Below are 24,852 nucleotides of genomic sequence, written 5' to 3' on the forward strand. Positions count from 1 at the left end.
AATATAAGCCACCTTGTGATAATAAAGATTATTATCTTTCAGGACTTGTGGGAGGAAACTGGAGCACCTGGCGGAAACCCACTCAGACACGAGGAGAACGTGCAGACTCTGCACGGCAGTGACCCAAGTGGGAATCGAACCTGGGACCCTGGCGCTGTGAAGCAACAGGGCTAACCACTGTGCTACCGTACCAAAGTTACAATCTAAAGTTGCACTCCACGATTAGTTAGTCTGCCCTGGAAGTCGAAACTTAATTGTCTCAGAATCAGTCCAAAGTGATGATTCATTCCCGAGGATTTACTTCCGTTCTTTTCGCCGTCTGGCAGTCTTTAATCCCAGAACTGTCTTTCACAGGGAAAGATTAGCGAGCTGCCAGAAAACCGAGTGTAGGCACAAATAGGCCATTTTCTGGTTGGCAAGATGTAATGAGCAGTGTGTCACAGGGATCAGTGCTGGAACATCAACGTTTCACAATTCATATCAATGACTTTGATGACAGGACCAAAGGTATGGTCACTGAGTTTGTTGATGATGCAGGAAAAAAGGAAAAGGAGGTGGTGTTGCTCGGATAATAAGGGACGGCATCAGAACATTAGTAAGGGTGGATCTCAGATCAGGAATACAAAATGTGGAATATGTTTGGGTGGAGCCAAGAAACAGCATGGGGCAGGAAACATTGGTAAGAGCTGTTGTAGGCCACCAAACAGCAGGGGTTGTGTGGGACATGGTATTAATCAGATTAGAGAAGCATGCAGAATGGGTAAAACATTAATGGGCACCATAAAATCTGCATATAGACTGGGTAAACCTAATGAGCACTGATGCTGTGGAGGACAAGTTTCCGGTGTGTGTGTTAAGGACAGTTATCTACAGCAGTAAGTTGAGGAACCAACTTGAGAACAGGCTTTTGTAGATTTAATATTATGCAATGATAAAGGGCTAATTGATAATCACGCTGAAAACAACCTTTAGGGATGAGTGACCAGAATATTGAATATGAGGTATTCCAATCTGAAGCCAGAGTATTAAGTTTGAAGGAAATTATGAAGGTAGAAGGGACAAATTAGCTGAGGTGGATTGGGGTAAATACATTAAAAGGTGTGACAGTCCACAGGCAATGGATAGACTTTCAATAATTATTACACAATTTACATTCCTTCAAGGCTGAAGAACCCCAAAACATCAAGAGAACCGTGACTACCAGAGGAAGTGAAATATTGGATAAGATTGAAAGAAAAGGCTGATAAAGTTATCAGAAATAATAATAAACCTGAGGATTGGGAGGATTTTATAATACAGCAAAGGACCAAGATACTGAGAAAGCGAGGGAGAATAGAATATGAATGTGAACCAGCAAAATACATACAAATGGACTAAAAGCTTCTGTAGGTACGTAAAAAGGAAACGTTTGGCTCAGACAAAGGTTTGTCCATTCAGATAGAGCCAGGAAAATTTAGAATGAGGAATAGCGATCTCTACAGCCACCTCATTCCAACACTGGGATGTAGATCATCAGCATTTGGGGATTTATTCACTCCCAACCCCATTAATTTCTCCAGTACTACTTTTTCACTAATTCTTATCTCTTCCAGACCCTTGTGTTCACGAGGCCCTTGGGTCTCGTGTTTTGGGGAAATTTTTGCATCTTCCTCTGTGAAGACGAACACACATTGTTTAGTTTCTCTGCCATTTCCTCATTCCCTATTATGAACTGTCCTGTCTCTGCCTGGAATGGACACATTTGTCTTTGACAATCTTTTCCTTTTTACATACCTATGGAAGCTTTTCCAGTCGTTTTTTGTTTCTCCCCAGTTTGCTCTCATATTATATTTTGCTTTATCTGTTTCTTGGTCCTCCTTTGCTGAATTCTCACGGAAATTCCCAATCCTCAGGTTTACTACTATTTCGACCAGGTTGTGAGCCTCTTCCATTGATCTGATGGGATCTTTAACTTTTCTTGTTCGCCGCGGTTACATTTTTTTTCCTGTTGGAATGATTTTTGTTCCTTAAAAGGAATCTATATTTGTTGTACATATGTGAAATAAAAGTCCAAAAATCCCAGAGGACCATAGGCAGCTCTCCCTTTGACAGAGAGAGAGCTGACTGGTGGTGATTTAACCCGAGGGTCAGCACATCTCAGGCGAGGGGCTTGGTTGAGAAGGCGGGGCCTTCATGAATAAACTCAGCCTGTACGGGAGTTGAATCCTCACTGTAGGCCTTGCTCTGCATCACAAACCAGTCATCCTGCCAACTGAGCAAACCGACCCCCTGATAAATATGTAATAATTCCTTCAATATTTTTTTTTAATAAGCAATTTTATTGAGGTATTTTTTGGCATTGTAAACAACAATATAAACAATTTACATGGAACAATACAACTCCCATCACCCTAGGACCTGCCTAATTGACCCCCCCCCCACACTTCTGACGATTAATTTTCCGCGAAGAAGTCAATGAATGGTTGCCACCTCCGGGCGAACCCCAAGAGTGACCCTCTCAGGGCCAACTTAATTTTCTCCAGGCAGAGAAAGCTCAACATGTACGATAGCCAGGTCTCCGACTTCAGGGGCTTTGAGTCCCTCCAAGCTAGCAGTATTCATCTCCGGGCTACCAGGGAAGCAAAGGCTAGAACGTCCGCCTCTTTCTCCTGGACTCCCGGGTCCTCCGACACCGCAAAAATCGCCACATCTGGACTCAGCGCCACCCTTGTTTTTAATACCTTGGACATGACGTCAGCAAACCCCTGCCAGTATCCCCTAGGTTTTGGACACGCCCACAACATGGGAACATGGTTCGCTGGTCCTCCCGCACATTTTGCGCACCTGTCCTCTACCCCAAAGAATCTGCTCATCCGGGCCACTGACATGTGGGCCCGGTGGACCACCTTGAATTGGATCAGGCTAAGCTTGGCGCATTCTGCGGTCGCGTTGACTCTACTCAATGCGTCTGCCCATAAGCCATCCTCCATCTTACCTCCAAACTCCTCCTCCCACTTACGCTTCAGCTCCTCTGTCTGCGTCTCCTTTGCCTCCATGAGTACTTTGTAGATGTCAGAGATGCTCCCCTCCCCCACCCATCCTCTGGAAACTACCCTGACCTGGATCCCTTTTAGTGGCAGGAGTGGGAAGGATGGTATCTGTCTGTGCAGAAAGTCCCGCACCTGTAGATATCTGAAATTGTTCCCCCTCACCAACCTAAATTTCTCCTCCAGAGACCTCAAGCTCGGAAAGCTCCCTTCTATGAACAAATCCCCCATCCTCTCAATCCCCGCCCTCCACCATATTCGGAACCCCCCCATCCATGCTCGCCAGGTCAAACCGATGATTATCATAAATTGGGGACCAGACCGATGCTCCCACATACCTCCTCCATTGTCCCCAAACTCTCAGGGCAGCCTCCACTCCGGGGCTGGTGGAGTACCGCGCTGGCGGGAACGGCAGAGGCACCGTTACCAACGCCCCCAGACTGGTGCTTTTACACGAAGCCGCCTCCATCTGCTCCCAGGCTGACCCCGCCCCCACCACCCACTTCCTAATCATGGCTATGTTAGCCGCCCAGTAATAGTTACTAAAATTCGACAGCGCCAGCTCCCCCTCTCCCCGACTCCGCTCGGGCATCGCCTTCCTCACTCGCGGTCAAAAGCCTTTTCCGCATCCATCGCAACTACTACCTCCACCGCCCACACAAAGCCCATGATAATTTTGTTGACCCGCTTAAAAAAGGACCGCGGAACGAAGATGGGGAGACATACAAACAGAAATCTCGGGAGGACCGTCATTTTCACCGTCTGCACTCTCCCAGCTAGCGACAATGGGAGTGCATCCTATCTCCGAAAGTCGCCCCGCATTTGCTCTACTAAACGGGACAAGTTCAATGTAGGCAACCGGCCCCAGTCCGTCACTTGTATACCTAGATATCTAAAACTGTCCCCTACCTAAACGGCAGCTCACCCAGTCACCTCCCCTGACCCAGTCACCTCCCCTGACCCCTCGCCTGAATTACGAACATCTCGCTTGTCCCCATATTTAGTTTGTACCCCGAGAACTGGCCACATTCCCCTTATATTCCCATGATTTCGTCCATCCCCTCTATTGGATCCGAAACGTATAGGAGCAGGTCGTCGGCATAAAGCGAGACTCTTGTGTTCCACCCCCCCACACCGGACCAGCCCCTTCCAACTACTTGAAGCTCTCAGAGCAATTGCCAGTGGCTCTATAGCTAATGTGAACAACAGTGGGGAGAGGAGGCATCCCTGTCTCGTCCCCTGGTGCAATCTATAGTCAGAAGTTGTCCCGTTCATCCGTATACTTGCCACAGGAGCCTGGTACAGCAGCCTGACCCAGTCGATAAAGCCCCTCCCAAATCCGAATCGTCCCAGTACCTCCCATAAATAATCCCACTCAACCCGGTCAAAAGCTTTTTCCGCATCCATCGCAACTGCTACCTCCACCTCCCTACTTTCCGGGGCCTTCTTACATTGGCCACCAACTGCCTGCCCTTAACAAACCCCGTCTGGTCCTCCATGATAACGTCCGGCACACAATCCTCAATCCTGGAGGACAAAATTTTGGCCAGCAGTTTGGCATCCACATTCAGCAGGGATATCGGCCTGTAAGACCCACATAACTCCGGGTTCTTGTCCCGTTTCAGAATCAACAAAATTGTGGCCTGTGACATCGTCGGGGGCAGAACCCCTCTGTCCCTTACCTCATTGAAAACCTTGACCAGCCCCAATATCCCGGAGAACTTTTTATAGAATGCCGCTGGGTACCCGTCTGGCCCTGCTTTACCCGACTGCATGGCCTTCAAGCCCTCCAATATCTTTTCCACCCTGATCAGGGCCCCTAGCCCTTTTACCAGCTCCCTACCCACGTTTGGGAAAGTCAGCCCCTCCAAGAAACGTTTCATCTTCTCCGGCCCCGTGGGGGGCTCCGACCTGTACAGCCTACTATAGAAGTCCTGAATGCCTTGTTCACCCCTGCCGAATCTCCCACCAAGTTCCCCTCCCCATCAATTACTTTCCCTATTTCCCTAGCTGCCTCCCTCTTTCTGAGTTGCTGTGCAAGCATTCTGCTGGCTTTCTCCCAGTGTTCGTAGATCGCTGCCCTTGCCTTTCTAAGCTGCTCCACTGCCTTCCCTGTGGTCAGCACGCCAAGCTCAGCCTGCAGCCTCCGCCGTTCCCTTAAAAGCTCTGCCCCCGGGGTCTCCGCGTACCTCCTATCTATCTGCAAAATCTCCTTTACCAGTCGGTCCGTCTCTGCCCTATCTGTCCTATCCCTGTAGGCCCGGATCAAAATCAGCTCCCCTCTCACCACTGCCTTCAGCGCCTCCCAGGCCACCGCTGCTGAGACTTCCCCCATGTCATTTACCTGCAGGTAATTTTGCATGCATTTCCTCAGCCTTTCGCTCACCGCTTCATCCGCCAACAGCCCTACATCTAACCTCCATTGCGGGCGCTGATAACCTTCTTCACTAACCTGCAGTTCAACCCAATGTGGAGCATGATCAGAGACAGTAGTCGCCGAATACCCCGCATCCACCACCCCCGCCAATAAAGCCCTGCTCAAGATGAAGAAATCGATCCGGGGATAAACCTTATGTACGTGGGAGTAGAAAGAGAACTCCTTCACCGTCAGCTGCCTAAATTTCCATGGATCCACCGCCCCCCGCCCCCCACCCATCTGCTCCATGAACCCTTTCAGTTCCTTTGCCGTTGATGGCACCCGACCCGTTTTTGAAAACGACCAATCCAGACCGGGATCGATAACTGTATTAAAGTCCCCTCCCATGACCAACTTGTGCGAGTCCAGGTCAGGTATCTTCCCCAACTCCTCTTTATCAATTCCACGTCATCCCAATTTGCCCCATTCACGTTAACCAAAACTACCTTCATCTCTTCCAGCTTACCACTAACCATAAAATAATGACCTCCCCATCCAAAACTATGCTGCCCACCTCAAATAGCACCCGCTTGTTAATCAAAATCGCGACCCCTCCAGTCTTTGTGTCTGGCGCCGCGCCTCCTCCAGCCCACCCCCCGGCAGCCCCGACCTCCACTCTGTCCCTCAACCCAAATCCCTCCCTCGTCAGCAGAACAACTACCCCCCTTCCCCTCTCCCAGCAACAACACTCTGTAACCTAACCCATGCCATAAACTAACCATATACCCCCCCCCCACTTTGCTTCCGTGAGCTAGCTCACCCAGCTAGCTTGGTGGCCCTCGCCTCCGGCGCGAGATAGTCTCCCATCTATTGTTCCCTCCCTCCCCTCATCCAAACAACTTCTCTCATCTAGCCGTCCCCAAACAATCACCCAGTTAAAAGAAAATCCCACAGTAGTGCAATTCAAAGTAAAAGGCACTGCCACCCACCCCCACCAGAACAAAGAAACGAATAACTTTTACTTCCCCCTTCTTAAACAGAACTCAAATACAGAAGAGAAAAAAGACAAACAGGCATCAAAAAGTTACATCGTAGTTCAAAAAGTTCTGAGTTCGCCATCAGCCCTTTTCTGTTCACAAAGTCCATCGCGTCCTCGGGCGACTCGAAATAATGGTGCTGGTCCCCATATGTGACCCAGAGACGAGCCGGATACAACAACCCAAACTTCACCTGCTTCTTAAAAAAGATTGCCTTGATTTGGTTGAAGCTGGCCCTCTTCCTGGCCACCTCCACGCTCAGGTCCTGGTAAACGCACAGGATACCATTGTCCCACTTACAGCTCCGCGTACGCTTGGCCCACTGAAGAATACATTCCTTGTCAAGGAACCTGTAGAACCTAACTACCATCGCCCTCGGAGGGTCCCCCGCTGCGGCTTCCTTGCCAGCGCTCTGTATGCCTTGTCCACCTCCACAGGTCGGGGAAATGCCCCATCTCCCAAAAGCTTCGGAGACATACCCGCGACGTATGTGCCAGCATCAGCTCCCTCAGTTCCCTCCGCGAGTCCAACGATTCGTACTTCTGCCGGCGGAACGTATTCTCCAGGTCCTCTACCTTCTCCAGAAGCCTTTTCTGCTGATCCTTCAGCATCCCCACCTCCAGCTCCACCACCGTTTGGTGCTCCTCCTGATCGCTAGCACTTTCTCCAGCTTCTGGATCGCCCGATCCTGGGCGTCCAATCTGTGTTCCTGCCGATCAATCGACTCTTTTATCGGATCTAGCCAGTCCTGTGTCTGCCTTGCAAAGCCATCCTGGATGACCTGCATCAACTGCTCCGTTGATGGCTGGGCCGTCACACCAGGGGTCCAGTCATCAGCCATGTTGTCTTCTGCTGCAGCTTCAACCCAGCCCTTGCTTGTCTTCTTATTTCTGCCTTTTGTGCACGTCTGGCTCTTTTTTCCACACACCAATATGTGGAAACAGTGCCCAATTGCCTCCACCTTAGAGTTTAGCGTGTAAAACCGAAAAAAAGTCAGGGGGAAAGGTCCAAATGTCCAGCCACAGCGGGAGCCACCAAATATGCGACTTACTCCATCATAGCCGCCACGGGAATTCATAATTCCTTAAATATTAGGTATTCTCTGCACCAATCAGTTTCCCAGTCCACCTCAGACAAACTGCCCCTCACCTTGAACATAGAACATAACAGAGCAGAAGGAGGCCATTCAACCCATCGAGTCTGCACCAACCCACTTAATCCCTCATTTCCACCCTATCCCCGTAACCCAATAACCCCTCCTAACCTTTTTGGTCACCAAGGGCAATTTATCATGGCCAATCCACCTAACCTGCACGTCTTTGGATTGTGGGAGGAAACCAGAGCACCCGGAGGAAACCCACGCAGACACGGGGAGAGCGTGCAGATTCCACACAACAGTGACCCAGCAGGGAATCGAACCTGGGACCCTGGCGCTGTGAAGCCACAGTGCTAATCACTTGTGCTACCCTAATCCTGACATCCTGATAGTTTTCTTCTGTAACGCACAAATAAATGGAACCATGTAACCACCAGGGTCCATCTCCATGCCAACGTGGCCCGCTTTGAGGGGTTTGAAACAGAAATGGAAAATAAATATTTTCAACTTCCAAACACGCTTTCATTCTGCGATCCTTGTGCAATTTGAAGCCAGGTATTAGCAACAAGGCTCAAAGAGCATCAGCCCATTGGAAGCAAAGTGGTGAGACCGGCCAGTCCAGCAGAAAGAAACCCTCCGACCATCCCCACTGACCACCTGTCAGAATGAACAAAATGCAGTCCTGGGTGTAGAGCAGAAACAATAACAGCAGAATCCAACCCCTGTAATCGATTGTGAAATTGTTGGTGTCACAGCAGGTCCGATCAAGCATGCAATCCCGTCTCACATTGAGAGTTGGACGGCCTTTCCCCAGTGTGAACTCGCTGGTGTCTCCGCAGGGTGGATAACCGAGAGAATCCCTTCCCACACTGAGAGCAGGTGAACGGCCTCTCCCCAGTGTGAACTTGCTGATGTCTCCGCAGGGTGGATGAATCACTGAATCCCTTCCCACACTGAGAGCAGGTGAGTGGCCTCTCCCCAGTGTGAACTCGCTGATGGATACGCAGGGTGGATGAAGTAATGAATCCCTTCCCACACTGAGAGCAGGTGAATGGCCTCTCCCCAGTGTGAACTTGCTGATGGATCCGCAGAGTGGATGATAAACGGAACCCTTTCCCACATTGAGGGCAGGTGAATGGCTTCTCCCCAGTGTGAACTCGCTGATGTTTCCGCAGGGTGGATGAAGTAATGAATCCCTTTCCACATTGAGAGCAGGTGAATGGCTTCTCCCCAGTGTGAACTCGCTGGTGAGTCCGCAGGCTGGATAACAGAGTGAATCCGTTCCCACACTGAGAGCAGGTGAATGGCCTCTCCCCAGTGTGAATTTGCTGGTGTCTCTGCAGGCTGGAGGACTGAGTGAATCCTTTCCCACACATAGAGCAGGTGAATGGCCTCTCCCCAGTGTGAATTTGCTGGTGTCTCTGCAGGCTGGAGGACTGAGTGAATCCGTTCCCACACTGAGAGCAGGTGAATGGCCTCTCCCCAGTGTGAATTTGCTGGTGTCTCTGCAGGCTGGAGGAGTGAGTGAATCCTTTCCCACACATAGAGCAGGTGAATGGCCTCTCCCCAGTGTGACTGCGTCGATGGGTCTCCAGCTCAGATGGGGCTCGGAATCCCTTCCCACAGTCCTCACATTTCCACGGTTTCTCCATGTTATGGGTCTCCTCGTGTCTCTCCAGGTTGGATGATCTATTGAAGCCTCTTCCACAGACACAACACGGGTATGGTCTCTCCTCACTGTGAATGTTATGTTTATTCAGGCTGTGTAACTGGTTAAAGCTCTTTCCACAGTAAGTTCACTGGAACTCTCTGTTTGGAGTCTGCACGTTCTCCCCGTGACTGAGTGGGTTTCCTCCGGGTGCTCTGGTTTCCTCCCACAGTCCAAAGACGTGCAGGTTAGGTGGATTGGCCTTGATAAATTGCCCTTAGTGTCGGAAAAGGTTGGGTGGAGTTATTCGGTTACTGTGATAGGGTGAAAGTGTGGGCTTAGGCAGGCTGATCTTTTGAAGGGCCGGTGCAGACTCGATGGGCCAAACGGCCTCCTTCTGCACTGTAAATTCTGAGATTCTATGAACTCTCTCACCCGGGTGTGTGTTGTGTGGGTCTCGGTCCTTTTCCAGTCACACTGATGTTTACACAGTCAGTTCACTGGAACACTCTCACTCTGGTGTGTGTTGTGTGGGTCTCGGTCCTTTTCCAGTCACACTGATGTTTCCTCAGTCAGTTCACTGGAACACTCTCACTCGGGTGTGTGTTGTGTGGGTCTCGGTGCTTTTCCTGTCACGCTGATGTTTCCACGGTCAGTTCACTGGAACACTCTCACTCGGGTGTGTGTTGTGTGGGTCTCGGTGTTTTTCCTGTCACGCTGATGTTTGAAATCTTTAGCTGTCAGTTCGGGAAAACATTTCTCCTTCTAGATTCAAAGGCGGGAGATAGTGAGGTTCGAAGGAAGGGAGTGACTGTCAGATCGAGACGTAACGTTTGAGATTTCTGTCTGTAATTCCTCGTCTAATATCCTGTAAAAACAATTTACAAAACTCATCACTGTCAGTACAGGAGAGAAACTCAGAACAGACAATTCTAGTTTCTATGTCACATTTTTTCCTCTCTTATTCCCTGAAAGCTGAAAATCTCCATCCCACACAATCTCCCTCTATTCTCACTCTGCTGTATCTAACATTCACCCTCCCTATTCTCCTGAAGGTGCTGATTCAGGCTGATTGACAAATCCAAGCTCACAGCTTCCTGTCCAGGAGACCACAACAAATATGAGCTGCAGTCGGCCATTCGGCCCATCGAGCCTGCTGAACCATTCAATGGGATCATTGGCTGATCTACCTCAGCATCGTTTTCACACACTATCCATCATATCCCTCGACATCTTCAATACCTACAGGAGGGACATAGAGAACCAAGTGGAGTGGCGTAACAACAACAATCTCTCCCTCAATGTCAGCAAAACTAAAGAGCTGGTCATTGACTTCAGCGAAGCATCGTACACACCCCTGTCTGCATCAATGGTTCGACGTGGAGATGGTTGACAGCTTCAAATTCCTAGGTGTGCACATCACCAACAATCTGTCCTGGACCACCCACGCCGACTCTACAACCAAGAAAGCACAACAGTGTCTATACTTTCTCAGGAAATTAAGGAAATTCAGCATGCCCACATTAACTCTTACCAACTTTTACAGATGCACCATAGAAAGGATCCCATCTGGCTGCATCACAGCCTGGTATGGCAACTGCTTGGTCCAAGATCATAAGAACCTACAGAGAATCGCGAACACAGCCCAGACCATCACACGAACCTGCCTCCCATCCACTGACTCTGTCTACACCTCCCTCTGCCTTGGGAAAGTGGGCAGCATAATCAAAGACCCCTCCCATCCGAGTTATTCTCTCTTCCAACTTCTCCCATCAGAGAAAAGTCTGAGAATACACGGTGACAGGGTCAACAACAGTTTCTTCCCCGCTGTTACCAGACTCCTGAATGATCCTCTTATGGACTGAACTGATCTCTTCACACATCTTCTCTACTGAGTAGGAATGCACTGTGTATGCTCACCCCTTGCCTCTGTATTTATGTAGGTCCTATGGGTTTATTTCATGTCTGGAATGATCTGTATGGACTGTCCGCAGAACGATACTTTTCACTGTACCTCGGCACACGTGACAATAAATAAAACCAATCAATCAATAATCTATCTCGTAACCTAACCCCCGTATTCCAGGTATCGTGGCGTATCGTTTTAGTAAATCTATATTGCACTCCCTCCAAGGCCACAATATCGTCCCGAAGGTGTGGTGCCCAGAATGGCTCACAGTTCTCCAAGTGGCGTCTTACCAGGGTTTTGTATAGCTGCAGCATAACCTCTGTGACTTTATACTCCAATCCTCTAGATATAAATCCTGGCATTCCTTTTTGATGATTTCTGCACTTGTTCGTGGCATTTTAAGGATCTGTGCACCTTCGACATCCACTGTACTTAACCTCTTTCCATTTAGAAAGTCCTCTGTTTTATTCTTTTTTGGTTCAAAACGGATAACCTCACACTTGATTACATTGAACTCCATCTGCCACAAATTTGCCCATTCACCTGGTCTGTCAATATCCCCTTGCAATTTTATGCCATCATCTGGGCTGCCTACAATGCCACCTAACATTGTATCAACAGCAGCAGTGAAGAGGCCTTTCGCCCATCAAGTCTGCACCGACACACGAAAAACACCTGACCTACCGACCTAACCCCATTTGCCAGCAGTTGATCCATAGCCTTGAATGTTCTGACGTGCCAGTCTTCATCCAGGTACTTTTTAAAGGATGTGAGGCAACCCGCCTCTACCACCCTCCCAGGCAGTGCGTTCCAGACCGTCACCACCCTTTGGGTGAAAAGGTTTTTCCTCAACCCCCCTGCTTAACATCTTGCCCCTCACCATGAACTTGTGTCCCCTTGTGACTGACCCTTCAACTGAGGGGAACAGTGGCTCCCTATCCACCTTGACCACACTCCTCACAATTTTGTGCACCTCGATCAGGTCGGCTCTCCGTCTTCTCTGCTCCAGCGAAAACAACCCACGCCTATCCAACCTCGCTTCGGAACTGAAACCTTCCATCCCAGGCAACATCCTGGTGAATCGCCTCTTCACCCCCTCCAGTGCAATCACATCCTACCTATAATGTGGCGACCAGAACTGTACACAGAACTCCAGGTAATAATAATAATGATGATCTTTATTAGTGTCACAAGTAGGCTTACATTAACCCTGCAACTGTGAAAATCTCCTCGTCGCCACAGTCTGGCCCCTGTTCGGGTACACAGAGGGAGAATTCAGAATGTCCAATTCACCTAACAAGAAGTCGTTCCCCATTTGGAAAATAGTTTGCCCCGATTATTCCTTCCAAAGTGCATAACCTCACACTTTTCCATATTCTATAACATTTGTCACTTCTTTGCTCACTCTCCTAACCTGTACAAGTCCTTCTGCAGCCTCTCCGCTTCCTCAACACTACCTGTTCCTCTACACATCTTTCTATCATCTGAAAGCTTAGCAACAGTGCCCTCTGTACCTTCTTCCAGATCGTTAATGTACACTGACCCCTGTGGTTCCCCAATAGTCCCCGGCTGCCATCCTGAAATAGACCCCTTTATCCCCACTCGCCGCCTGTCAACTAATTCTCTAACCTTTCCAGTACCTTGCCCCTAATTCCATGGGCTATTATCTTTATTTAGTAGCCTGTTGTATGGCACCTTGTCAAAGGCCTTCTGGAAACCCAAATGGATCACATCCACTGGCTCTCCTTTGTTTTTACCTACTCAAAGAATTCTCACAGATTTATCAGGCATGACCTCCCCTTGATGAAACCGTGCTGACAGTCCTATTTCACGATGCACTTCCAAGAACTCCGTAATCCCATCCAGACTAGCCGGCCTATAATTTCCCATCTTCTATCTCTTTCCTTTCTGAAACTGGGGTGTTACATTCGTCACTTCCCTATCCCCTGGGAGCCCCTTGACTCCAGTGAATCCTGAAAGATCACCACCAATGGCTCCACAAACTCCGCAGTTATCTCCTTCGGTACCCTGGGATGTAGTCCATCCGGTCTGGGTGATTTATTCACCTTCAGACCTTTCAGCTTCCCCAGCACCTTCTCCTTAGTGATGGCCACTACACTAACCTCTGCCCCCGACTTTCTTCCCCCACTCCCAGTTTTCTCTTTCCCTCCCCTCTGTTGGATCGCCCTCCTTGCCCCTGGATTTGGAGCATCTTCTGAAGGCACTGCTGGAAGTACTGCTCCAGTGCCTTTGAGGTGCCTGCTCCAGGCTTTCCAAGTTTCTGAAGCCTTTAGAGGGTAGGAGAGTGTGGGATAGCCAATAGCTCATGGAAAGCAATGGCATGCACAGTTTCACCAGCGCTGCCAATACAATTGATGACCTAAGCAGGCAATGGCTGAGAGCAAAGTGTGGAGGGGAACTCATCAAGGACAGAGAGTCAGTCAGTGCTCACTGGAGGGAACATTCTGAAGAACCCCTCGACCGAGACTCTGTCTTTGGCTTTAACGTCCTCAAGTCCATTCCCCAGTATCGCGTTCGGCTCAGTCCACGTTGGACCCCAATCGGGAGCAGAGTGAAAAAGCCATTCAACACCTGAAAAACAACACGGCCTCTGGAGCAGAATGAATCGCTGCTGAAATTCTGAAGCATGGCGGGGTTACACTCCTGGCATAGCTACACAATCTCATATTCCTCACCTGGGAAGATGGATGCATGCCGGGGGATCTCAGAGACACTGTGACTATATTCAAGAGAGACAAGTCTGATTGTGGTAACTGCACAGGCGACTGACTCCCTGCTGTCTGCCACAGAGATCATTGCCAGGATCTTCCTCAATGATCTCCTCTTCGTGGCCAAAGAGCTCCTTCCCAAGTCACAGGTAGGATTTCTCCCTTCATGGAGGCACCAAAGACATGATCTACACTACTTGACAAACCCAAGGAAAATACAAGGAACAGCATCAATCACAGTTCTTGGTCTTTTCTAACCTCACAAAAGCACTTCACACCGTCAAAGTGATGTTTTATTCAGTATGTTCTTCAAATTTGGCTGTCCTCAGAAATTGGCCACCATCCTCCGCCTGCACAATGATGACACACAAGCCATGATCCTCATCAATGGACACACCCCAGACACTATCTCAGCGAAGACTGGGATCAGACAGGGCTGTGTCACTGCATGAACCCTTTTCCCCATCACGGTAGTACAGAGGTTAGCACTGTTGCTTCACAGCACCAGGGACCTGGGTTTGATTCCCACTTGGGTCACTGTGCTGCGTCTGCACATTCTCCCCGTGTCTGCATGGGTCTCCCACAAGTCCTGAAAGACGTGAGGTGAATTGTAAGTTGAACTGGACATTCTGAATTTTCCCTCAATTTACCCGAACAGGCGCTGGAGTGTGGCAACTAGTTGATTTTCACAGTAACTTCATTGCAGTGTTAATATAAGCCTACTTGTGACAATAATAAAGACCGTTATTATTATGATGCATAAACTCCAAGCCTGTTATAAGAAATTAAATTCTGAATAAAAATCAAGTCAAATCAGTTTGTGTTAATCATAGTTAATCACTGCAGTGTTAATGTAAGCCTACTTGTGACACAAATAAAGATTATCTCACCTCCAGCAAATTACCCACGGGTGTGGAGATGATCGACAGGACAGGAAACCAACACCGCCTTCAAAACAAAACCAGAATCAGTTCAACCTCAGACATGAAGCTCCAGTTTGCAGATGCCTGATCTGTTTTTCAATCCATCCAACTCCCTTGATTCTATAACCATTAATACTCTTGTCTCACAAACTTCAATCTATCAGTTTTTATAGTTTCTATTGACAGAATCTGAACAGAATTCCAGATTTCACTATATTTTCTGTGAAGTGATTTCTGACATTGCTCCTGAACAGCCCAGTCTCAGTTAAACAAATAAATATCACTGATTTGGACATTTAAATGGTGACAATTGTTTTACTCTTAACTGGTTATGTAACAGTATTTCAAAAACATAATAATTTGAGTAAAACTCTGCAGAAGCTGGAAATGTGAAGTGAAAACAGAAAGTTGTGGAAATCCTCAGCAGGTTTGGCAGCTTCTGTGAAGAGAGAGAAAGAGAGTTAACATTTCCAATGCAACCTGATTCTTCTTCAGAACTGAGTGTTTGCAGCATTGTGATTTCATTTGGCAAACATACTGAATGTGAACTTTGTGGTTCTTACAGATATCTGGCTGTAAATCTGATTTCAGACCTTCCTCTGAACACTTTCCAACCTCAACTCCAGCTCATTGTCCTTCACTAAAGACCCGGGTAGAAAATCCCGCCACAAGATGGCGGCGGCCGCCGGGTAACCCGGGGCCTGTCACCGGGGAGGAAGCCCCGCCCACTCCCTCTTCCCATACTAAGATGGCCGCCCAAGCGCCCTGCTCCAAGAACAAAAGACTCGACTTCCTTTCCCAAGATGGCGGCCGTTAAAACCAGACCCGGATCGCTCTCCTCTTATTGGTCAGCAGCCACCGTCAATAACTCCCCAGCGATTGTGAGCTGGAGCATGCGCAGTGCAGGTATGAAGCTGGATTCAGGCGGGTGAGTGGAGGCCCTAAACCCCCCAATAAGACCCATTGGTTTTAGTGTCAGTCTGCAGACAGGAGCTGGAGAACCCAGGCAGAGGAGAGGGAGCGAGAAAACTGGGAGTGGAGGAAAGAAATGGTGAGATGCGTTTGGATTTCAGCCCAGGGAGGAGGGAGAGTGTGTGGGACGGGGATTTACAGCTTTGGGGGAACAAGAGAGGAAAAAATGTTCCAGAGAAACGAGAATTGTCTGTTCAGAATTTCTATCCTGGACTGACAGTGATGGCTTTTGTAAACTCCTTTTACAGGATATTGGAAGCAGAGGATTGGCCGACAGAAAACTCCAACCAAACATCAAGATCGGAAAGAGTCACTCAATTCTTTAGAACCTGAATATCTTTGAATGTGGAAGAAGTAATGTTTGTCTGTTCAGTTTGTGGGAAAAGATTTTAAACATCAGTGTGACTGGAAAAGCACAGAGACCCACACAGACAGTGAGTGTTCCAGTGAATTGACTGGAAAGAGTTTTAACCAATTACATAGACAGAAAAACCATCACACCATTCACAGTGGGGAGAAACCGTCCATGTGTTCTTGTGTGGACGAGAGTTCAACTTGTCATTCATCCCGGAGAGACACAAGGACACCGGCACCATGGAGAAACCGTGGAAATGTGGGCACTGTTGGAAGGGATTCAGTTACACTTCTGAACTGGAAATGCATCGACGCAGTCACACTGGGGAGAGGCCATTCACCTGCTCCACCGGTGGGAAGGGATTCACTCAGTCGTCCAGCCTGCTGACATACCAGTATGTTCACACTGATCAGACACCTTTCAAATGTTCTGACTGTGAGAAGAAATTTAAAAGCAAAAAGTATCTGTTGAGACACCAACACATTCACAGTGAGGAGAAGCTATTCACCTGCTCCTTGTGTGGAAAGGGATTCACTGCTACATCTAACCTGCAGAAACACCAGCGAGTTCACACTGATAAAAGACCTTTTAAATGTCCAGACTGTGGGAAGTGCTTTAAAACTTCCGGGAAAGTGACCTGTCATCAACGTGTTCACACTGACGAGAGACCATTCAGTTGCTCTCACTGCGGGACTGGCTTCAGGCGATCATCTGAACTTACTGTACATCAGAGAATTCACACTGGGGAGAGACCGTTTACCTGCTCTGTGTGTGGGAAGGGATTCATTCAGTCTTATCACCAACAAATTCACTCTGATATAAAACCTTTTAAATGTTTTGCCTGTGAGCAGAGCTTTAGAAGCAGCGATGGGCTGATGATTCACCAGCGAGTTCACACTGGAGAGAGATCATTCACCTGCCCCGAGTGTGGGAATGGATTCACTGACTTCCAACTTATGCTGAAACACCAGCGACTTCATGAGTGTCTCCAGGGATTGGATTCAGCTGTTTTCGCTGCTGTCAATCAGATCCAGAACTGAATGTGTGGGTTAACCCTGAGGTGTGTAAGAAATGTGCCTCAGTCGCTCCCTTCCATGGTTCAGAGCTCCGAGATACAGACAAGGCTCCTTTACAACTGTGTTTAGAGGCAACAAGATTAATGATGAATGCTGGAAACTGGAAGATTTTATTCCAGGAGTCAGTTTACCCAAAAAGGGGATCCAAGTCATTGGTGATTTTAAACCAGTTTATGAAAAAGCAACAGTTTAGATTTGGTACACCAGCTAAATCGGCAGAAAATACATGCAATCAATAACAGGTGAGAATGAATTACTGGTGCTGGATCAGGGAGATGCTGATCTCCGAGGCTAGAGGGGACAGTCTCCTCGGAATGGTTTACTGATCCCGGATCAGACACTCGGACAGATGGAGCTGATCTCCGGGGCTGGAGGTGACAGTCTCCTCGGAATGGTTTACTGATCCCGGATCAGACACTCGGACAGATGGAGCTGATCTCCGGGGCTGGAGGTGACAGTCTCCTCGGAATGGTTTTGCTGATCCCGGATCAGACACTCGGACAGATGGAGTTGATCTCCGGGGCTGGAGGTGACGGTCTCCTTGGAATAGTTTACCGATCCCGGATCAGACACTCGGACAGATGGAGCTGATCTCCGGGGCTGGAGGTGACAGTTTCCTCGGAATGGTTTACTGATCCCGGATCAGACACTCGGACAGATGGAGCTGATCTCCGGGGCTGGAGGTGACAGTCTCCTCGGAATAGTTTACCGATCCCGGATCAGACACTCGGACAGATGAAGCTGATCTCTGGGGCTGGAGGTGACGGTCTCCTCGGAATGGTTTACTGATCCCGGATCAGACACTCGGACAGATGGAGCTGATCTCCGGGGCTGGAGTCTCTTGTGTTCTTCTTCCTCTGGATCCAGTCAGTGTTTGGTGTTAGTCTGAATCCAGCACCGATCACTTTGAAAATCTTTCCTATCCAAAGTGATTTTCCTGTCGAACCGTTTTAACCTTTACTCAGACAGTTGGTTTATATTTGGGTCGTCAGATCCAACCTTCTCCAGTCTAGAAATCCGGTTTCAGGGTTTGTGACAGAGAGAACAGGCCTGTGCTGTGTGTGTCACCCAGCAAGCTGCTGTGGAGGCTTTGTTACTGAGAGCCAGAGAGAGCTCATTCTATTCACAGTCAATGAATTTCTGACATTTAAGAACATTATTAGATGTTGAATTTTTTTACAAAATGTGCTGTCCAATGAGAGATGATGCAAAGCTGTGACTTGTTCCTGACTGAAGGTGAAGTTTCCAGCTGAGAATCTTCGGTCTGAAGTTTCCGAGTGTTTTTGTGACATTCCTGAGTTTTCCAATGTGAGGCAGCGACAACAACAACTGGCATTTACCCATCAACAGGTTAAAATGTCGGAGACCCTTCACAGAGGGACAGAAGCTGGGTGGAAAAGGTAAGGAGACAGGTTTAGTGAGGGGTTTCCAGCCCTTAGGACCTCGGTAGGAGAAGGTGCCTCTGCCAATGGTGGAGTGAAGCAAGTCGAGGAGCTGAAGGGGGTGACAATTTATATTCTGATTGTTTTATGGGATGTGGACATCACTAGAAAGGCCGGGATTTGTTACCCATCCCTAATTGCCCATCAACTGAGTGGCCTGCTCAGCACTAGAGTCAACCACATTGCTGTGGGTCTGGAGTCACATGTAGGCCAGACCAGGTAAGGAGGGCAGATTTCCTTCATTGAAGGACATTAGTGAACCAGATGGGTTTTTCCAACAATCGATGATAGTTGTCACGGCCGCTGAGACTAACTTTAGAATTCCAGGTTTATTCATTGGATTTGGGATTTGAATCCGTGTCTCCAGAGCATTAGCCTGGGCCTCTGGATCACTAATCCAGTGACATTACCACGATGCCACCTTCTACCCTAATTGGAGGAGTGAGGGAGCGTGGAGAGTTGTAGGGCTGGAGGAGGTTCCAGAGACTGTCTGTCATGGAGAGAGAGGCTGCCTCCATGGAGCTTCAAGCACGGCTCTGAAATGGGTCGGTGTAGGTCATGACCTCGGCCATGCAGGAGATGTCTGCTGCCTTGAACAGGATGACAGATACTGTCAACACGTCACTGATCTCCAGCAAAGGGCTCCCACCTTAGACCCATTGTCCCTAAACCCACAAGTAGTATCCAACACGCCGCCCCGTCTCCAGCTGAATCTGCCCGGCACAGGTACAGACGGGTCAGTCTGTCCCAGGACCCTCAGGGGCTCTGAAACCCAGAGGGTGGAGACCACAAGCCTCTGGGCAGTGAGAGCAGGGATGTGAGCAGCCTGTCTCTACCTCTGCTGAAACCACACAGGATGCACCAAGTAGAAGCAACAGAAAGGGCCTGGGCTCCAAATTGTAATTCACCAAGTGTCTGAAATGGGGGTTTGACAAGATATGAAGTTTCTTTATTTAATAATGATGCACAAACTGTATTGACTGGAACCACTTCCAGCTCTTGTCCGTTCTTACATCCTGGGGCCAGCTCAGCCTCTCACTGAGTTCATGCTGAATGTGAATCCAGGCTGGGGGCCATTGGGTGGATGTGCAATGGGAGGATGAGTGGGTGAAGGAATGTTCAGTGAACAGGGAGGGGGAGGGGGGTTGGTGCTGCTGGTGGGAAGTGTTCATTCTGAAGGAGTCCCCCCTGAAACAGAGACCATTCATTTCTCAGTTTGAAATGATTGAGCTGCTGTCTGTCCCCATTTCTGTTCAGTTTTTCAATATTTATATATTTAAATCTCGACTGAAATATATTCTTGATGTGACCCTGAGATTGAGAGGATTTTAAATCTGTTAAAGTCAATCCCCATCGAGTGCACAGGACTCAACTGGTCCGAACTTTTTATGTTACAGATAAACCAAGATGTTACAAGATTTTTATCAGGGAATTATTTTTATCTGAGACCAGGAATGGTCAAACTGTCCCAAAAGTCTGGGCTTTGAGGCCCACATACATTTAGGGCAGCATGGTAGCATAGTGGTTAGCACAATTGCTTCACAGCTCCAGGGTCCCAGGTTCGATTCCCGGCTGGGTCACTGTCTGTGCGGAGTCTGCACGTTCTTCCCGTGTGTGTGGGTTTCCTCCGGGTGCTCCGGTTTCCTCCCACTGTCAAAAGATATGCAGGTTCGGTGGATTGGCCATTGCTAAATTGCCGTGAGTGTCCAAAATTGCCCTTTGTGTTGGTTGAGTGGGGTTACTGGGTTATGGGGATAGGGTGGTGTGGGCTTGGATCGGGTGCTCTTTCCAAGAGCCGGTGCAGACTCGATGGGCCGAATAGCCTCCTTCTGCACTGTGAATTCTAGGATAATCTATGACATGGAGCACCATTCTTGGATGTCCTTCATCCCTGATTTTAATCACATCCCAATTGGGGGCCGTGCTGTCAACTGCCTGGACCCCAGTCTCCGGAATTTCGTTGGTAAACTCCTCCACTTCATTTTCCACCTTTAAAACTCTCCTTATAACCAAACTCTTTGACCAACTCTTTGGTCATCTGACCCAATTTATCATAGAATTTACAGTGCAGAAGGAGGCCATCCGGCCCATTGAGTCTGCACCGGCTCTTGGAAAGAGCACCCTACCCAAGGACAACACTTACACCCTATCCCCATAACCCAGTAACCCCACACAACACTAAGGGCAATTTTGGACACTAAGGGCAATTTATCATGGCCAATCCACCTAACCTGCACATCTTTGGACTGTGGGCGGAAACCGGAGCACCCGGAGGAAACCCACGCACACACGGGGAGAACGTGCAGACTCTGCACAGACAGTGACCCAAGCCGGAATCGAATCTGGGATCCTGGAGCTGTGAAGCAATTGTGCTATCCACAATGCTACCGTGCTGCCCCAGTGCTGCTACCAATGTGTCCTCATATTCCAGTGAAACTGCTTGGCACATTTTAACATGTTTAAAACTCATTATAAATAGAGCTGTTGTAGCTCATTGAGATCTGATCAGTAACTGAGTGAGTGAGTCTGTATAAATGTAACTCAGATACACACAGTTTGTGTCATAGTTCACTGAGATCTGATCACTGAGTGAGTGAGTCTGTATAAATGTAACTCAGATACACACAGCTTATTAAAACAGTCCTGGGAGGAGGAAGTTCTGAGCTGCCCGCTGGATTTCTGTTCTCCACAATTGGGAAAAGGTGATTCTTCCCAAATATGAAAATTACCAATAATAACTCGGGGCTTTTCACAGTAACTTCATTAAAGCCTACTTGTGACAAGCAATTATTATTATTAATATAAAGTTGTTAAAGATGATTAGTTGTGAGCTGGGTTATTTGTTAGAATGAGAGTGAAGGAGTGGGATTGAGCCACAGTCTGAGTCACCAGTTTAAGGACAGGAGGAGAGAGAATCTGGAGAGGGGAAAAGAATCAGGAGGAAACTGGAGACTGAATCTGGAACAATGAGCAGAGAGGGAGGAGTGTGTGGGACTGAGATTCATAGATTTGGGGGAATGTACCAGAGAAACTGGAATGGTCTGTTCTGAATTTCTATCCTGCATTTCCACGGAAAACCTCTAAACTCCTCTTACTGCGAGTTAGAGAGAGGGGATTTGAAGACAGAAAATTCAACGTCACAATCTTGACAAGATCTTTCAGAATGACTGGAGAAAGATGTGAATTCAGGGCTTGGGCAGTAGGAAGCTTTAGGGACAGTTTGGCCGGTGGGCTAGTGGGAGGGAGGGAAGCAGCAGAGGCAGCTGATCAGATTGTCTTAATCTCAGTGACAAAGACGCTCCATCAGCTCCTCGCTTGTTGGAGGTGAGGATGGAGGAGACAGGAGAGGGAGAGCTCATCAAAAGGAACCAATTTGCATCAGAGATATTTAAAAGATTCAACACACTGTATTTAACACAAAGCTGATTTATTTGGCTTTTAGCCAGAATACGAGTCCCTGTAAGTGGGCTGGGGTTTATTAACATCAGCAGAACCAGACCCCAATGAACCTGGGTCAGTCCTGGTTGTGATTAACGGAAAATTCCAATCACTGTAGTTATTTATGAACTCGCTGATGTCTCAGCAGGCTGGATGAGGTTGTGAATCCCTTCCCACACCTGGAGCAGGTGAAAGGTCTTGTGCCAGTGTGAATTCGGCAGTGGTCGGTGAGTTGTGATGATCGTCTGAACCCAGTCCCGCAGCAAGAGCATCTGAATGGCTTCTCGTCAGTGTGAACACGTTGATGGTACATCAGTTCCCAGGAACTTTTCCAGCCCTTCCCACAGTCTGAACATTTAAAAGGTCTCTTGGCTGTGTGAACTCGGTGGTGTCTCAGCAGGGTGGATGAGGTAGTGAATCCCTTCCCACACACGGAGCAGGGGAAGGACTTCTCTCCAGTGTGAATTCTCTTGTGCGTCAGCAGGTCAGATGACTGAGTGAATCTCCTTCCACACTTGGAGCAGATAGGCGGCCTCTCCCCGGTGTGAATCCTCTGGTGTACAGTGAGTTGGGACGATCGCCTGAACCCAGTCCTGCAGCGAGAGCACCTGAACGGTCTCTCGTCAGTGTGAACACGTTGATGCAGCATCGGTTCCTGGAAACTTTTACAGCATTTCCCACAGTCTGAGCATTGAAATGGTCTCTCCACAGTGTGAACTCGCTGGTGTCTCAGCAGGTTGGCCGAGATAGTAAAACTCTTCCCACACTTGGAGCAGGAGAACGGTTTCTCTCCAGTGTGACTGCGTCGATGTGTTTCCAGCTCTGATGGGGAAATGAAACCCCTCCCACAGTCCCCACATTTCCACGGCTTCTCCCCAGAGTGACTTTGCTTGTGTCTCGACAGGCCTGATGATCGACTGAAGCCTCGTCCACACACAGAACACGTGTACGGTTTCTCCCCACTGTGAATGGTGCTGTTTCCTTCCATGTTCAAAATCCACTGATATTCAGGTTACGGTAAATGAGCAACTGGAGCTGATCCTGATCTGATGAAGTTTCCCGACTGCAAATCCTCTCCTTCGAACACCCTGTGAAACTGATTTAAAACAGAAAATAGGGAGTGAGAGAGAACCCACAAAAACACAAAGGCAGGTTGTGAAATTGAGCTGAATTAATCTGGTCATTTGTGGGGCCGGCACTGGGAAAAAGTGACCATGAAACCTGCTGGATTGTTGTAAATACACAACTGGTTCATAGAATTTTATCATAGAATTTACAGTGCAGAAGGAGGCCATTCCGCCCATCGAGTCTCCACCGGCTCTTGGAAAGAGCACCCTACCCAAGGTCAACACCTCCACCCTATCCCCATAACCCAGTAACCCCACCCTACACTAAGGGCAATTTTGGACACTAAGGGCAATTTATCATGGCCAATCCACTGAACCTGCACATCGTTGGACTGTGGGAGGAAACCGGAGCACCCGGAGGAAACCCACGCACACACGGGGAGGATGTGCAGACTCCGCACAGACAGTGACCCAAGCCGGAATCGAACCTGGGACCCTGGAGCTGTGAAGCAATTGTGCTATCCACAATGCTACCGTGCTGCCCTAATGTCCTTCAGGGAAGGGAACCTGCCAACTGGTCTGGATCTAGAACCAAGAACAAAGAAAAGTACAGCACAGGAACAGGCCCTTCGACCCTCCAAGCCCGTGCCGACCATGCTGCCCGACTAAACTACAATCTTCTACACTTCCTGGGTCCGTATCCCTCTATTCCCATCCTATTCATGTATTTGTCAAGATGCCCCTTAAATGTCACTATCGTCCCTGCTTCCACCACCTCCTGCGGTAGCGAGTTCCAGGCACCCACTACCCTCTGCGTAAAAACTTTGCCTCGTACATCTACTCTAAACCTTGCCCCTCTGACCTTAAACCTATGCCCCCTAGTAATTGACCCCTCTACCCTGGGGAAAAGCCTCTGACTATCCACTCTGTGTATGCCTCTCATAATTTTGTAGACCTCTATCAGGTCGCCCCTCAACCTCCGTCGTTCCAGTGAGAACAAACCGAGTTTATTCAACTGCTCCTCATAGCTAATGCCCTCCATACCAGGCAACATTCTGGTAAGTCTCTTCTGCACCCTCTCTGAAGCCTCCACATCCTTCTGGTAGTGTGGCGACCAGACTACACGAGACTCTGACACACTGCGAGAAGGAGAGAGAAAGGGAGTAGTAAAGGCTGAATAATTGAAAGTATTTAAATATCTTCAGAACAAGCAGAACATTGACAGAATCTCCCAAACCATCGACCTCTACCACCTCGAAGGAGCAGTGTAGCAGGAATATGTGAACATCATTTCCAAGTTCCTCTCCAACTCGCACACCATCCTGACTTATCTGACATACACTACTGGATGGACAAAGCCATTGTCTTCATTCCCCATTACAAACTCCACTCCCTCACCGCCGACTCCATTTCTCTCCCTGGGAACTGTCTGAGACTGAATCACACTCTTCACAATCTCTGGCATATGAAAAATGAAATGAAATGAAAATCGCTTATTGTCACGAGTAGGCTTCAATGAAGTTCCTGTGAAAAGCCCCTAGTCGCCACACTCCGGCGCCTGTTCGGGGAGGCTGGTACGGGAATATTTCACCCCAAGCTGTGTTTCTGTCCACATATCACTGTCACCGCCTATTTCCACACAGTAACATTGTCCAGTTATGTCCCTGTCTAAGTTCATGTGCTGCTGAAACTCATCCATTCCCTTGTTCCCTCTAAACTGGACTATTCTAATGTGGGTCTTGTCGATCTCCCAGATTCAACTTCACAGGAACTGGAGG

At 48.5% G+C, this 24,852-nt stretch overlaps 2 protein-coding genes across 6 annotated transcripts in view; both read right to left on the bottom strand.

The window, feature by feature from the left end:
• LOC140418772 (uncharacterized) overlaps window positions 1-24,852 on the bottom strand; it is a 159,673-nt gene that overhangs the window by 38,409 nt on the left and 96,412 nt on the right. The window contains exon 1 of one of the 3 annotated variants that reach the window (XM_072502391.1): window positions 13,769-14,332. The exons of the other annotated variants lie outside the window; for them this stretch is intronic. The gene's annotated coding sequence lies outside the window, so the exon portion shown is untranslated. Of the gene's footprint in view, window positions 1-13,768; window positions 14,333-24,852 lie in introns of those variants that run through there. 3 annotated transcript variants of the gene reach the window in all.
• LOC140418779 (uncharacterized) lies at window positions 6,124-15,438 on the bottom strand. Of its 3 annotated transcripts, XM_072502397.1 has the most exons (3): window positions 15,288-15,438; window positions 14,692-14,749; window positions 6,124-10,031 (listed from the first exon to the last, which is right to left on the bottom strand). In XM_072502397.1, the coding sequence occupies exon 3, from the start codon at window positions 9,165-9,167 to the stop codon at window positions 8,280-8,282; it is 888 nt and encodes a 295-aa protein (XP_072358498.1). In that variant the 5' UTR covers window positions 9,168-10,031; window positions 14,692-14,749; window positions 15,288-15,438; the 3' UTR covers window positions 6,124-8,279. The 3 variants fall into 3 exon arrangements, with proteins under 3 accessions (XP_072358498.1, XP_072358500.1, XP_072358499.1); XM_072502399.1 differs by lacking the exon at window positions 14,692-14,749 and having other exon boundaries at window positions 15,288-15,428; XM_072502398.1 differs by lacking the exons at window positions 14,692-14,749; window positions 15,288-15,438 and adding an exon at window positions 10,519-10,622.

Source organism: Scyliorhinus torazame, chromosome 5, assembly GCF_047496885.1.
Source record: "Scyliorhinus torazame isolate Kashiwa2021f chromosome 5, sScyTor2.1, whole genome shotgun sequence".
Taxonomy (NCBI): Eukaryota; Metazoa; Chordata; class Chondrichthyes; order Carcharhiniformes; family Scyliorhinidae; genus Scyliorhinus; species Scyliorhinus torazame.